The 16,296-nt window shown below is 47.4% G+C and overlaps 1 protein-coding gene across 3 annotated transcripts in view; it reads right to left on the reverse strand.

Annotated features, from left to right (window-relative positions):
• Positions 1-16,296, reverse strand: part of PARP4 (poly(ADP-ribose) polymerase family member 4) — a 1,988,214-nt gene that overhangs the window by 1,046,252 nt on the left and 925,666 nt on the right. For all 3 annotated transcript variants that reach the window (XM_086935217.1, XM_086935220.1, XM_086935219.1), the window contains exons 25-26: positions 15,617-15,804; positions 5,128-5,227 (exon numbers count right to left, since the gene is read on the reverse strand). In XM_086935217.1, the coding sequence (XP_086791343.1) occupies positions 5,128-5,227; positions 15,617-15,804 (288 nt within the window). The remainder of the gene's footprint in view (positions 1-5,127; positions 5,228-15,616; positions 15,805-16,296) is intronic.

The following is a 16,296-nucleotide window of genomic DNA, read 5'->3' on the forward strand; positions in this document are numbered from 1 at the left end:
CTGAGCATTTTAAATGAGGGTCAAGGTAACACATAAGATCCATAAAAATACTTAAAAGGTGCCATGTATTTGCTTCAATGAAGAAAATGTTTAAGATACAGTGGGTTAAACTCCCATGAAATTAGCGTTGTTTCCCATTGTGGGCCTTTTAGTAATAAATCAGTTATCAGCCATGTCAGTGCAACTGGTCCAATGGAAGCAAGGCAACTGTTTACAAACTACTTGGAACATATTAGGTTGCCAAATGAAGGCAATGACTGAAGATATGGAGTCTTGGTAGTACACAAGTGGGTGGCAACCCTACATGAAATGAGACTGGATGTAGCATCAACAAGTCATGTTTAAGGGATTTCCACCAGAAATTCCAGTTTCATGACATCAATGATACAGATATAGCCTTTAGTTTGTTTCATGGAAGTGGAAATATAGTTATCATATGAAAGAAATCTTGCAGTATAATGTGCCTCCCCTCCAAGAGCCGGGAGGACCTGCCAAGCACTCATCCCAAAGAGCACCAGATTTGCTTCCCAAAGACTCCAACACAGAACCCGGATCCAGGCAGCTCCCCGGTTCCGCACCACTCAGCACCTGATGCCCACGGCCAGAGTTCAAGTGGCCCAACACCACGAGGAGATCTCACCAGCGATCCTGACCTGGGATCTGGTGACCCCCGACCTAGCTCGAGCTTCAAGCCGATGCCTGCATCCTCAACCTGAAAGGTCCCCCTGACCCTGACCGCAGCTGGTAAGAAGACCAGATGCCGAAAAAACCCCACCCCTGCACCGGATGCCCTACGGCCTTGGGTGCCGCAACTGACTGTGTCCAGGCATCCCTCAAGAACCCAACTTACCTCTCCAGCCGGTGGCCACCTTCAGGAAGCCTCCCTGCCCGAGTCTGCAGCCTTTTCTTCGAACCGGAGATCTCTATTGCAAACCACAGGGCTCCTAATGTTTTCTTGGCACTCTCCATCTGGCAGCCTCCGTTGCACTGGTGATGCAGCTCCTGTGCTGATTGTTGGCCCCTGCAGTGCTGATCCTCAATCCAGGAGCTTTGCTCCCACAACCTAGTGGCCTACTCATAAGCAGCCCCTGACCTAAGGTCCCATTAGCCCTATTGGCTAAAATAAGGCCCTTACACTCTGCGCCCGGCCGCCCTAGTGCCGCTGGTGGTGCAATTTGAGTGCCTAACTGGACATTGGCTAACCTTGGTCCTAACCCCCAAAAGTCGTACTCACAGGTTGTTTACTTACCTGTAAACTGTTAACAGTCTTTTTCCGATAGAAACCAATGTTACAAATTTCTGTTCCTACAAATGTCTGCTTTGACCTGTGTCTTGTATGAAAAAAAAGTAACTGCGTTCTGAACCTGGAAAAGTGATACTTACCTTTATATTGCAGGATCCATGGTGGGATATCCAGGCCTATCGCCCCAAATAGTCAACGTAGCCCAAAACCTACACAAAAGTAATCAAAAGTAATTTCTATGTAATTTAAACTGTTTTTAAAGCAAATACAAACCTGTAATGATTGCAAATCCATTCCCAATTTGCAAGGCAATTGCATTCCCTTGCAAAGATTTACTGAAACTACATCTCTGAGTGTTTGTAAACAGTCCTTGATTGAGATCGGGCTGAAGTATGTTCAGGATCAGACATCAAACTCAGCTCTGAATCAATTATCTTACATCACCGGTGCTGTCTTTATCAGTGTTTATGAGGAATCATTAGGCACAGGTCTTGGAGTGGGCGTCCATACTGAAGTTAGTATAGGGCCCAGATTGGATACAAAGAGGTCAGGCGGCACCAAAGATGGATACCCTAGCGGGAATCTGACTGAAGGCCCCTGTGGTTCTTTGTGACCCTAAGGTGCATCAGTAGAAGCTGTAAGTGAACATAAAATCTGCAGCACAGTCGCTTTGAAGGCTTTAATCTGATGAGGCGTTGCCAATGGGCCAGGACACTCGGGGAGCCCTGAAATCGCTGGTAAATCACAACGAGGATTGGGACTTATGCAAGGCTTACAACAACTTCTTATGTTCTGCGACTTCCAGATTTGAGTACATGAGGGCACACTTACTGCAAGGCTTCGGGATGTAGCGTTGTGTGGTTCTGGGATGTACATTTGTTTTCTGCAGTCATGGCAGGAGGAGAGCATGGTTCCCTAGTACACTGGGTTCTGTTTTAGGAGTTGTTGGAAGGTGCAGAAAGAAAGCAACTGACGTCAGTGTGCAGGGATGGTGCTTATATAAGGCTCAGCTCTCTCATTTCTGGAGCGGTAAGGAGCCAACGTGCAGCTACACAGCACTACCTAGAGGCACACTGGGGAATTGCTTAAGAAAAGTTTCCAGATCCAGGGCCTGGGCTGATGGAACTGATTTATAAGTCTTAACAGTCCTTACCTGTGTACTCTTCTTCTAGGTAGTCACACCAGCTCCCTGGTTCCCTCTCAAGATCATTAGAGGGTGGTGCATTTGTTTGGAGCCCTACAGGAGAGGGTCTCCTGGAATTCTATAGACTAGTCCTGTTATCCGAGCCTTAAGTGTGGGGACCACAGACTCTTACTGTTGCTCAAACAACCCCTGTATGTGGCGATGTACAGCAGGCAAGGAGGGTGGTCAGCACTGGAGAATCCAGGGGGCTGCTATCATTAGACCCCTGGCCAGTAGACCATCAGGGCTAGACTCAACGACAGACTCAGGATCCAGCTAAAGGGACGAAAGTAGCAGTAATAGAGGCTATGGAGAGCTGTAAGAGAATCTTCAAGCATATTCGAAGAATCAGGAGGCATTTAGAAACTGCCTCCGGTAGCTGGAACACACCACCAGGTGCTAAACACAGAAAACTGACTAGAATTGGTCCAACAAGGCCTGAGATAATGTTAAATCAACAAGCTGCTTATGCACTCAGCAGCTTGCATACACCAAACTGCTCTACGCTTGACCCAGGCTACAGAGTGAGAATTGGCCGCTTAATCTGGCTCCCTTTTGAATCGGAAGGGTCACCCATCAGGAATGTTGTTTCTCCCTTGTCTTATTTGCCATCGCCATGGAGCCCCTCGCATCCGCCTTTGGGCGGAAGGTGACCATGGGTGTTCCAGTGGGGGTGAGGACCCATGCGGTGTCCTTGTATCTGATAATATCACCCTCTATGTCCGCGGCGCCCACGTTGACACAGACCTCGTACACGCCACACTACTGGAATTTGAGAGGGCATCCGGCCACTGGGTTAACTGAGCACAATCTCATATTTTCCCCATTCGTTGGGACAACCCCCTCCTGCACTTGCAGATGGGTGGTGCCACACTCAATTGGGCCGGAGTGATCACCTGTTACCAAGGGATTCAACTGTACCATTCCCTAACCAACCTTTGGAGGGGAACCTGAACCGAATGCTGACCTCCCTCAAATCACAGACCCAGTACTGGAAACACCTCCCATTGGCCCTCACAGAAAAACAACCCTCTCCCAGATGATAGTGCTCTCCTGCTTCATATATTATTTTGTAAATATTCCGATATATCCCCCAAGGGTCTTCTTCCCACATCTGAAAGTTTTGCTGGGGGAGCTGCTATGGTACAAAAAAACGCCACCGGATCACCCTCACTAAAATCCAACTGTTGGTAGGACGGGCTGAGTGCTCCTTTATTTAAATGCTATTTGGTGAACCAACTTCAGTGGATATCACACTAGTAAGCAGGAAACATCCTGCATGAAACTGAGATAAAGGACAGGCCCCTACCGAGTGCAATTTTCCGCCAGCCCTCTGTTAAACTACATAGATGCTGGTCCCTCCTGACATGGGTAGTTGGAAAGTGCCTGGCACAGCTATTTCAAATGATGGACCATATCATGCCCTATACCCCCGGGATTCCCCTCTTGGGCCTTCCTTGCTTTACAGGAGCGTTTACATCTGAAGACCTAACCCATTGTCATGAACAATCCCTTGACACCGTCTGAGACCTGTTCCGCAACCAACACCTGCTACAGTTCAACCAATTATGCCAAGACAATGGAATCCACCTCTGGCTAATTTCTCCTACATGGCCAGCTTTTAGTGACATGCCACGGGTTGTGGCACACAGTAGACAAGGAGCCCCACCCACACACATGCAGTCACTCAAACGCTATGTACCATGGGATGGTAGGGATTGTAATCCACGCCCACTCCACAAACCAGAAATCAAGACTTTGGCGGTGAGCATTTCTATGACTACAAAATTGTTTTAAAAAAACTGTTAAGGCTGTTGGAGTTCTGAGGCATACCGTGAATCTTCGGAGTATATATAACTGAAGTCTTTCTATGTTAAGGAGTGGTAGAACAATTAATTTGTTTTATATGAAAAAGTGTACACAATTGTTACAGTGAAGGGGTTAATTATTGTAAAAACGTTTTTCCTTCTTGTTTCATTGTGAGTTAAACCTACAACCCCCCTACTATAATTCTCAATATAAAATTATTTTTATACTTACACCCGTGTTTGGATATATTTGTCTATGATTAGATCTTGTGTTCTCATTTTGTGAATAAGGGAACAATCTAAGTACGTTTATATTCTACGAAAATAAATTATAAATGGAAATTACATTGCGAGTAATATTGGTTAGCTTGCCTTGAATGGTGAACTAAACGCGTAAAAACAAGTATTGAAATAAATCCCTGAAACTGGAAGAGCACCCAGAAGTTGGGTCAGTCAATTAATACCCTCAGATTGGGGAATAGCTGAAAGATTTATTTATGGATACACTTTGATATTTATAATTCTGCCTCCTTCCTTTGTCCAGGTTGTGTTTACATTTACTGGAGAAAGTACACATTAAATAAAGGGGACTTAAGAAGTTAAGCAGTGCGTGTTTATGATTTGCTCATCTGAGTGCCAAGAGAGTAATAAGCTAGTGTGAAGGAAATCAAACCAAATTGACAGGGACGATGTAATTTCTGCAAATTATTGAAAATAATTTAAATGTATGACATCATCCCTTTGAAATATGGGGTTTTGGAAATCCAGATTTGTCGGAAATACTAGGAGCTAAATATGTAATAAACATTATTTTGGACCATTCTGGGATATGTTGTGCAGGCAAGAAGTATTTAAAAAACCTGAGCTCTAAAAATACATAAGGTTAAACTTACCTTGATGTGCCAGTTGTACTTGGAATTTGCATCGAAGTATTCAAAGGCTCCAGTCCCATACTTGGCCAAAGATCTAAGCATGTGACGGTTGACTGTGGATCTGAACACATTTTAGATCATTAGCCTAGCAATTGTGAAGACAACATATACTACTTCATTGATTCGCTTATATAATTTGCCATGTTATATGTTTGCTTCAAACCCAGAGAACTGAACAAATATATGGAAAAAACAATTTTGAGGTGTCCACATAGTATATGACTGCCATCAGTTAACAATGTAAGGCACCAAGGAAGGAATGACTGTGGGAATGCATGTGCACTCTCTTCTTTACATTCAATCCCACATATACATCTAAAATAACACCCTATGTCTTTGTTTATCTTCAAATTCCAAGTGCAGGCTCCCCAAGTGCAGGAGTAGGCTCCCAAGTACAGGTTTGGCCTCACATGGCCACTACTGTTGTCCTCAACTGCAGGGTCAGCCGCAATTTTCCAGTGCTGCCTCCTCATACGCCAGTTAATGTAACCCCTCAGGATAAAAACCCACAACTGTAACCACACAAGCTCAAACAAAGACTGCAATGCTCAAAGCAGGCTTCTAATACAGAGATAAACGTTCATATAATCCATGAGAGCATCCCTACAAAACAATATTTCCATCTACACTACACTATACTTTTACCTGATGTACCCAAGGATACGCGCTATAAGGCATGAGGCCATTCAACCTAGCTTGTATACCCCTCACTACTTATGTGAGGCAGCAGCACGCTGGCAGCACCTGATGCAGCATCTTTGTTGCTACCAGCTGCATGTGGGCTACTTTTTTTGCTGTTCATTCCTCTGACATGGCAGAGGAGCAAAAAGCGTGAATTCTTTGACCCTCAACTAGCCCAGAAGCCTCCTTGGGAAGCTAACGGAGGGGGAAAAGAATATTGGAATTCTCAATCGTTTTCTCTCCTCTATCTGCTCCAAAGCTGATATGTTGTTGAGAGGCTAACAGTGGAATGCTAGATGGGTACTAAAGAGGGAAAATATGACTTACCAAGTGTAAAAGAATCAGAGCAGGCCCCGAGCAAGCAGAGGAGTTCACTGGAGCAGAAGAAGACCCTCATGAGGACCTACAGGCCAAAAGCACAGGATTCGCAAGAGGACCTCAAGCAGCTCACCAGAGATGAAGGTCAACAACGTTGACCCGGAGCATAGCAAATTACATCCGAACCTGATGGCGGAAAAAAACAATCTGAGGATGGAGTCGAAGCCCATGCGCACTATCACCCAACGGAGGAGTCACCTATCTCGTGACTACAAAAGACTTCTTCCAAAAACACAACAAGGTGCAAGCATCCGAGCCCAACACCAGATGGCTATCTATGCAGCAGTATGAATTCTGCAGCTCAAATGCCTCGAACAGGAGATAGTACTCAGCTCTAAAAGGTTGATACTGAGCCTCTGCCAAGTATCAGATTCCTCTGATCTCCACCACTCCCAGACGCCCCCCAGAAGTGAAGCTTTGGTCACTACTGTCCACTGTGGGTGGGGAAGGGAGAGGGGTATGCCATTCAGAATGTGGTCGGGGAGGTCCCCTCTATCTTGGGCGCAGTGAGACTTCAGATCCCACTGCAGAGCCCCCCCCCCCCATGCCAGTCGCTGAGGCAGGGGAAGCCTGGCACCCCTGACCTTTGAAAATGTGCTGCCACTATGGCCATCACTTTTGCGAACAGCCAAGAGCACTGGTGAGATCAAAGGAAGTCACAGAAAGTACTTATGACCTACCACAAATCACAGGTAGCGTGATGGGCCTGCAGGATGGGTATATAGAAGTAGATGCAGGTCCAATGCCGCCATTCAGTCTCCTAGGTCAAGAGCAGACAAGACCTTGGTCACTGTGAGCAGTTTGAATTCTTCCTTCCAGAGAAAGGCATTGAGAGAGCGAAACGGTGGTGAGAAATTAAATGAAGGGCGTAGCCCTTCTGCACAATTTGCAGGACCCACTTGACTGATGTAATCGTTGCATTTCCAGCAAGAATACCTTAATCACATCTCCTACTGAGTGGCAGTGCTCCGCTATTGGCAAACTAAAGGGGCTTTGCAGATGGGTCTGGGCTCCAAGGAGGTTGTGGGTGGAGAGGGAGAGTCAGTGAACTGGGAGGCCTGCTGACTATGACCCTGGGGGCGGTGGGCACCACAACCATAAAACTGCTGGGTGCTGTGCTGGGGTGGATTGGCTTACGGTATGGGGTATCTCTGCCAAAGTCATGAAAGTAATGGTAGGTCTTATGCGGTTGGCGAGGTAGGGCAGACGTGTCCAGGGAGTTTGCAGTGTCCTTGTTCTCCTTTGCCCACGTTGCTGCCTGGCAGATATCAAGAAGTGGGACTCCACCTGCCAACGCAGTGGTTGCTGGAGTGAGCATGCAGCCCCACTGGAGGATCTTTCTTAGCAAAGGCGTAGCAGATTGTTATGCAAAGGACAACCCATTGCGAGATGGTATGTTTTTGAACAGCCCTGTCCTTCTCAGCACCAACGTATCTAAAAGTTGATCAATCACCCGGAAAGCTTTGGTGCGGTCAAGGTAGTATGACAGCACCCGTTTAGGGTCCAGGCGGTGGAGTTTCTCCTCCTTCTTGGAAGGGTGCTGAGGTGGGAAGATAATAGGTAAGGTAAGGGATTGACCTAAATGAAATGAAGTAACCACTTTAGATAGGAATGGCCTAGTCCTAAGCACCACTTTGTCTGGATGCACAGAGAAGAAGGGGGACTTGGAAGATAGAGCTTGAAGCTCACTCACCCTGCGAGCAGAGGTGATGGCAACAAGGAAGGCATTTTTCAGAGTTAGGAGCCTGAGAGGACAGTTATGAAGTGGCTCGAAGGGAGCATACATGAAGTATGTAAGAACACTTGGTCATTACGAAAGGAGTTGGAGGAAACAGGTAAGTAATGCCTTTAAAGAATGTATTAACAATAGGGGACTTGAATAAGGAAGGCTGATTTTGCAACCTAAGAACAGCTAAGATAGTTGCAAAATAACCTTTCAGAGTGCCCAGAGCAGAGTCCTGCTGGGCTAAAGAAAGTATATACAGAAGAACCTTAGAAAGGGGGGTAGAAAGGTGATCCATGGCCTTAGCTGTGCACCATGCCACAAATTTGTTCCATCTACAGGAGTATAATGATTTCGTGGAGGGATGCCTGGCTGACAAGATAACATTACAGATTTCGGGCAGGAAGGTCAAAAGCTATCAATTGCTGCTGCTCAATCTTCATGAAAGGAGGTGGAGGCTGGACAGGTTTGGGTAAAGAACTGCCACCTGTTGCTGCGACAGAAGATCCTCCTGAAGTGGCAGTCTGATCGGAGGATCGAAGACCATGCTCAGAAGCTCGGGGTACCAGACTTTTCATGCCCTGTCTAGAGCCAGAAGGATAACTTGGGCTCAGTCTTGCTTAATCTTCTTCAGCACTCGGAACAGAAGTAGTACAGGCGGAAAGGCGTACAGGAGGCCTGAGCTCCACTCGCGATGAAAAGTGTCGCTGACTGAGTGCCGCCTTGGAAACTCCAAAGCGCAATACTGCTGACATTGCGCATTCTCTTCGGTGGCAAACAGATCTAACCAAGGCTTTCCTCACTGCTGAAAGAGGCCTTGTGCCACCTATGGGTGGAGACGCCATTCGTGATCGACCAGACACTGACGGCTGAGTTTGTCCGCTCTGATCCCGCATGTGTTGAACCACAAGGCTTATGTGTTCCAGCCATGTCCAAAGGCGAAGAGCCTCTTGACAAAGGTTCCACGACCCTACCCCGCCCTATTTGTTGCAGTACCACATGGCAGTGGTGTTGTCTGTGAACACCTGCACCACTTTCCCTTTGGGAGAGGGAAGGAATGCCTTCAATGCAAGTCAAATCGTCCAGAGCTCCAGCAAGATGATATGGAGCCTGGACTCCACTGGAGACCAGACGCCGCTAATCTCCACCTCTTCCAGAGGCATTACAGAAGTGAAGCATCGGGGAGAGGGATCTGCCTCTGACCCAATATTGGTTCGTTAACCACCACTGCAGCTGTGTCGCAGTTCCCTACGAGATAGTCGGAAAGATCCCTATGATGCTGCTCCCACTGGCACTTCAAGTCCCACTGCTGAGACCGCATATGCCACCTGGCATGACATACCAGCTGGATGTAAGAGACAATGAGGGCCAGCAGACTCAAAGTCATTCTCACTGAAAACCAGGATAGAGGCTGAACCATCGCTATCATAGTCCGAATATCCTGGACTCGCTGTTTGGGAGGAAAGACCCGAAACTGCACCATGTCCAAAACTGCTCCGATGAAAAGGAGCATCTGAGAGGGGATCAGGTGTGACTTTGGCATGTTTATAATGAACACAAGTCAATGCAGGAGGTCCGCCGTTGCCTAGAGGTGGGAGACAACAGTCTGGAGCGAGCCCGCCTTCAACAGCCAGTCGTCGAGATAGGGGAAGACTGAAACCCCTGATCTGCACAGATGAGCTGTGACCACCGCCATCACTTTTGTGTACACCAAAGGGGCACTGGTGAGGCCAAAGGGAAGCATGGTATACTGAAAGTGTTCATGGTCCACCACAAACCGTAGGTAGCGCCTGTGGGCTGGCAGGACAGGAACGTGGAAATAAGTGACCTACAAGTCCTGCGCCACCAACCAGTCTCTAGGGTCGAGGGCAGACAAGACCTGAGCCAACATGAGCATTTTTAACTTCTCCTTCGGAGAAAGTGGTTGAGGGCCAGTAGGTTTAGAATAAGACGCTGACCTTTGCCCTTCTTGGGCACCAGAAAGTAGTAGGGATAGCAACCACGACCTACTTCTAGCGTTGGCACCCTCTCTATTGCTCCTTTGACCAAAAAAGCAGAGACTTCCTGGCAGAGAAGTACCAATTGATCCTCAGACAATCGATCATAAGAAGGTGGCATGGAGAGAGGGTAGTCTTGAAGGGGAGGGAGTAGCCCCTCTTGACTATTTGCAAAACCCACCTGTTCGACGTGATGGATTGCCAGTGGAGGAGGTGATGGCAAATCCTGCCTCCCATTGGTTGTTGATGGCCCTGAAACGTTGGAGTAGGAAGGCTTGGAGGCTGCTGCACCGAGGATGGGGGGGACGGGTCCACTCGCTAGCTTTCAGAATCGCAAGATCGCTGGGTCCCACGTCCACGGCCACTCAGAAGCTGAGCAGCTTGAGTGAGCCGCTGGCTAGACTGGGGGTGCCGTGGATGGGTCCCCCTTCCATAGCTACAAAGGGGACAAAATACAGAGTAGAAAGGGCAAAAAGGCGCGATGAGGCCCAAAGATCTGGTCGTAGCCAGAGAATCTTTAAAGCGCTCCAGCACCGAGTCTGCTTTGTCACCAAAAAGGCAATGGCTATCAAAGGGCATGTCCACCAAGGTTGACTGGACATCCCCCAAAAAGCCAGATGTCCTCAACCAGGTGTAGCGCCTAAGGACTACCGACATGGCAATCATTCTGCCCAGTGAGTCCATGGTGTCCAGTCCACATCCGATTGTGTATTTGGCTGTGTCTCTCCCATCTGCCACTGCCTGGGAGAGGACGGCCCGGGCTTTTTTCCGGGCACTGCGACAGCACCTGCACAACCGTATCCCAGATGGTATGGGAGTATCGGCCTAAGAGACCCGCGGTAATCACGGACCGCAGTGCCAAGCTGGAGGAAGAGAACATACGCTTCCCATGGTAATCCAGTTTCTTGGGTTCCCGATCTGGAGGAACAGAAGGGAATGCGCCCATTGGAGAAGAGGTTTGGACCACCAAACTCTCTGAGAAATGTTGGTGGGTCAGGAACACTGGATCGCCGGGGCCGGGCAGTGGCGGCAGGCAATCGTCCTTTCCTCAGCAGCCCCTATGCTGGGCTTGGACCAGGTGCCCAGTAGAAAGTCAGTGAGGGCTTCGTTACATGGCAATAGTGGTTCAGAAGAGGACGCCGCAGGTTGAAGCACCTTCATCAGGAGGTTAGTTCTGACTGCCAACGGAGGGAGCTCAAGGCCCAAGATCTCAGCTGCCCTTCTCATCACAACAGCATAGGACGCTCCCTCCTCTGGAGCCACGGTAGGTGGAGAAAGCAAACCACTGTGTGGAGATGTGTCCAGACCACTGGCATCACCCAGTTCCTCACGCCAGTCCGGGTCTTCTAGCTGGTCAGCTAAAGGGTCCAGCGACCCCTGCCAGTCCACATCACCACCATCTGGTTGACAGGGAACACCAGGGATGAACAAGGGAACAAAAGAACCCTCCAGTGTCCGTTCTGACGTCGGTCCAGCTCTGGGTCCAACTAGGGGATGAGGATGGGGACCGCGTCAGTCGGGGGCACGACCGGCGCCGGGGGCATCATCATCAGGATCGGTGCCAGGAAGAGTCGAGTGAGATCAACCGGTGTCGATCCAGTTCCAGGCCTGGGTCCGCGGGGGTTCGACGGCGCTGGGTCCGACGGCACCGGAGCCGGAGCCGCCAGCATCGAAGTACCAGGACCCCCGAACGTGCGCCAGCGGAGCTGGGCTACCCAAAGATAAGGTGTAAGGCCTCGTAAAACTTTCAAAGCAGAGCAGGGGATGCTCCAGGCCCGGAAATGGGGGGAGGCGCGGAGTTGTCCCTGAATTAGGCATCTGAGACGGAGCCTTGGAACGACGATGCTCCGAATCCCGCGTCGCGCCAGGCACCCAACGGGGAGAAGCCGAAGAGCGCCTGTGCTTCTTTGCCTTCTTCTTGTGTTTAGACTTACCTGATCACCTCGACCACTTAGAGTGAGACGAGGACTACCTTGAGACCTTCCTCTTGAACAAGACCTGGAACGACGTGGAGCCGACCGCCGTGCCTCCAGCAACTTTCGGAACCCCACCTGCAAAGATTTCGGTGCCACGGCCCGGCAGTTGTAGTACGACTCCGCGTTGTGGCCTCGCTCCAAACACCACAGGCACAAGAGGTGCAGGTCTGTCACAGACATCATCTTGTGACAGGCACCGCAGGGCTTGAAGTCAGTTCGACGAAGGGACATCCCTCACACACCAGGTGTTGAAGGACTCCAAAAAGTCGACAAAAGTTGCAAAAAGTTTAGCCAAAAAGAGGCTAAGGGGTAGCTCTCTCCGGATCTGCCCTAGGCTGGCATGGGAAAAGATGAACTGATGTCAGCGCGCAGGGAGTAGTCTAAGTAGGCACCATGACGTCAACCCAGTGACCACGACGCAGACGATGGACATGGAGTCGACCGATGCCACCTACCGATGCACAGGAGTACTGCTAAAGAAAAATTTCCAGATGCAGTCTGACGCCAGGTAAGAATCTATAACTAACTGTCTCTTACAGATACACGTTTTTAGAGCTGGTAAAGGGTCTCAAGGAGATGAGAGGTAACTCTGGATACACATCTGGTGTCGTGGAAAGAAAGGAACTGACATCAGCGAGCAGGAGTAGACCTATATAGGCTTTGTATGTAATTTCCTACTGCACCTACCAACACGCAAATGTACTGCAGAAACGTTTCTGGATCCAGTCTGACGCCTGGGGATTATTCAAAAGGTGAGGAATCTGCAGCTAGAAGTCTCTATCAGAAGGGTATTTACTGTGATTAGGGGTAGCTCCCTGCCTGTGTCTTAAAAGAACGTTTCCCTCTGTGGTTTTGCACACACATACTTTAAAATATTAAACCTTACTAAACACAAGAAAGAGTGGTATGGTATCTGCTTCAGTAAATTAACATCTTGTAGAGTACAAATCTATGAACTGTAGTGCTGATGGGATATTTTAAAAACATTATTTGGTTGAATAAAAATATTAATTAACTAAACCCAGTGATGTAATTGCTCTAAATGAGATTGGTATTGAGGCTAAAGATGTACTTTCTTCAACACTTAGCCTACTGCAAACATTAACAGCCTGGTGTGTGCTAGAATGAAAATACTCATTTACTAAAACCAGTGACAATTTAATCAATGTAAGCATTGTTCCCTCTGATTACTTTCCTCTGAGTGCGGCTGTGTAAGGTCTCTGTGCGCTGCAGCAAAGGTTATTTGCGCCAAGAACCAGACTGCACATGTGGGTGCAGCGACAGGGGTTCTGACACGGGGGTCCCTGCTTGATTGTGCAGATAACTGACCCAGGTACTGGAAAGCAGGTTGTCTGCTTGATGGGGCAGGGAGGGCCGAACTGGGAACCCAAAGCAGCCCTGGCAATTGTATCCGACCAGCCCAGGTGGTGGGGCGGGCAAGTGTCAAGCACTACTGCTTAACAAACCCAGTCCCCAGCACTGATGCTTTTGTAACTGGGAGCCGATAATGCAGCATCGCTGCAAAACCGCCCCCCAGTAACAAAACTGCCCACTGCTCCAAAACTGGACCCCACCCTTCCAGCAATCAAGGCAAATGCCTGATGCCTGCAAACGCCATTGGGAAGGCCTTTGTGTTGGTGACTGGCGTACACTGGTTGTGTCGTGTTGTAAATGAACAGGTGCAGGGCAGAGCATCTGCAACCACGACAAAGCTACACTAATGTGTATAAAAGGAAACCTGGGCAACCTGCCTCATTCCACAGTGCCAGTGAACCTCTGCTTTCCTAACTAACTGCACAGCAGTGGCTCAGGGACATCTTAAGGATTTTGAGCGCCTTAGGCCAAATGTATTTTGGGGGCCCCTGTGCGGATCAGCTTTCAATTTACGATCCTGTTTCTGTTCTCTCGTTTCCTCTTTAGTCAGATCACAAACAGTGCACAGACACAGTGGTTCAAATTCTAAATGTGTTAAAGTTAAAATTCAGGGATAGTGATGTATTTTGTCCACTATTGTAACACAGTAGAAGTTCACTAATACTACTGCAAATAATCACTCCTATAATCATCCTCCCATTTCTCATATCTGAGATCCTGTTTGGATCTAAAAGAAAATGTATTTATGGATGTTACATGAAACAAAAGCACATTTGTCATAAAATGACTGTAATAGACTCTCACACATTACCCAGATTAAAATAAATGTAATTAAAATGCTATTTCAAACAATCTGTTTAAGAATTATTCAAGGTCATCAGGGCAAGACTCTCTGCAGAACAGAGCTGGCTCTACCAGGGAGATCACGTCACTCTTCAGAACTGACCATCATTAGTTCATTTATCAGTTCTTAAGATGGATTCCTGGATACGCAGGGGGAGGAACGTACATAGATGTCCACCACGTGTGCTTTCAGAATCACTAATATATGTTAGTGATTCTGAAAGCACACATGGTGCTTTTAGGCTTGCTCAAGGCTTTAAGTGGGATGAAACAACGGGGGGGGGGGTCTCTCAAAGGGGCGTGTCGGATGTAATGAACGACATGGCTTAAAAACACGATCTGTGCTTAGTAAAGTTTCCGCCTGACTGATATTGTGCGGCCTCTGTCATTGCAAGAGGTGTGGCGCAGCGGCCAGGGCTCCTGACTCCGGACCAAGGGGCTCACGGTACGATCCCCGGTGCCGGCTGCAAGTTAGTCCAGCACCATGGGACTCTGGGCAATAGCTCGCTTAATCTTTCCGCCGCCCCCCAGCGCCTTGAGACCTTGGGTAATTGTGCGCTTTACAAATACTGGATTTCATTTCATCCAGATATATAATACAACAAGTAACATTATACCTACAACAAGCCAGGACTATCGGCTTTCCCAATGGTTGTTAGTGGCATTAGATAAGTAAGCAACAACTGGTCCTGTGCTGGGCAGTGCCTTGTATGCGTGGTTATTGACTAGGTTTTTAACACATTTTTCAATAACTCACTGGATTTCCTACTCATGCAATCCATCTCAGAAGGACAAAAGCATAAGTTAGTCCTAGCAGCACTAGTTCCACTGTCCTACAGATCCCACACACATGTCAGCCACAGGTTCCTACCGGCTGAGCTATCTTACCAGTAGATGCATTTTCCTATAGAACTGTTTCCAAACGTTGCATGTCTGCTACATGATCTCCTCCAAGCCCTCACACAATTTTTCAACTCTAGCAACTGTCCCCACATCTTCAGTTCTTCCACTAACTTTATGGAGGCCAGTAATAGCTTTTTTTTGTTTCAGTTTTATTTAAATTGAGTTATTTCACCCATCCTAACATCAACCAACGCCTTTAATTTTTCTTCCCTACCATTTGCTCCCTCTTGAGCTCTTGAGTCACATCTACTCCGCTCCTATTTCATCCATGAAAATTAATTTACACCCGCCAGTTGCACAATCAAGCGTCTCACCATTTTTTGTTGGAAATGTCCTAAAAAGTTTAGTGCCTACCCAGAAACCTTCCAGGTTGTTGACTTTTACCAGCTGTCACTATACTGATGTAATTCTATGTGTGAGTGATTACATTTAAAATGGTAGTCCATGTTGTATAAACAACAATGTTGAATTTCTAATTTAATTGCATTTATATAGCGTTTACTACCCCTGACGACTTGTAAGTGAATTCAGAGGATTGAAAGACAGGATAAAGATGTACTTTCTTCAGCACTTACCCAACTCCACACGTGAACAGTCTTGTGTGTTTGACGTTGTTTTTCACAATCTGGAAAGTTCTACTTTCGTTTTGGATGTGTCCATCAGATATCAGAAGAATGTTACGTCTTCCCTTGGATGGTGGTAATAAACTTAGAGAGTGTAAAGGCTTCCAGAAATCAGTGTTTCCCATTGTAGGTTTTGCAGACTGTAACCAGAAAGCAAAGTTAAAATATGAACTCTAAAGACGCTATTTTCCTTGCAAAACTTGAACTGTTTCAAAAACCCAACGTAGTGATCTTTCATGAACTTTATTTGTTAATGACATACACATTTGTTTAATATTTCATTAAGAGTTTTTACATAAAAAGGCAGTGAAACAAGCAGGCTGCAATATAATCATATATTCAGAGTCAGAAGAGCAAAGCTAATTCACAGCTCAAACACAGATTCCACGCATGTATCTCACAGGCAGGTATGTGAGTCCGCATTAAAATCGAGACTTCTACATTTTTATCTTCAACACTCCACATCATCACTCAGCTTATGCTCAATTTGGAAAACAGACATTCCGCGTCCCTCGGGCACAGACCATTCTCGGCACCAGAGGTTATAAAAAGGACAACTAGCTTCCATACAGTGATGCACCAACTTAGCCAGCAGGAAACCTAAGGTTGTCATTTGATAATACGTTCTTTTT

The sequence above is a fragment of the Lissotriton vulgaris genome, chromosome 8, assembly GCF_964263255.1.
Source record: "Lissotriton vulgaris chromosome 8, aLisVul1.2, whole genome shotgun sequence".
NCBI lineage: Eukaryota > Metazoa > Chordata > Amphibia > Caudata > Salamandridae > Lissotriton > Lissotriton vulgaris.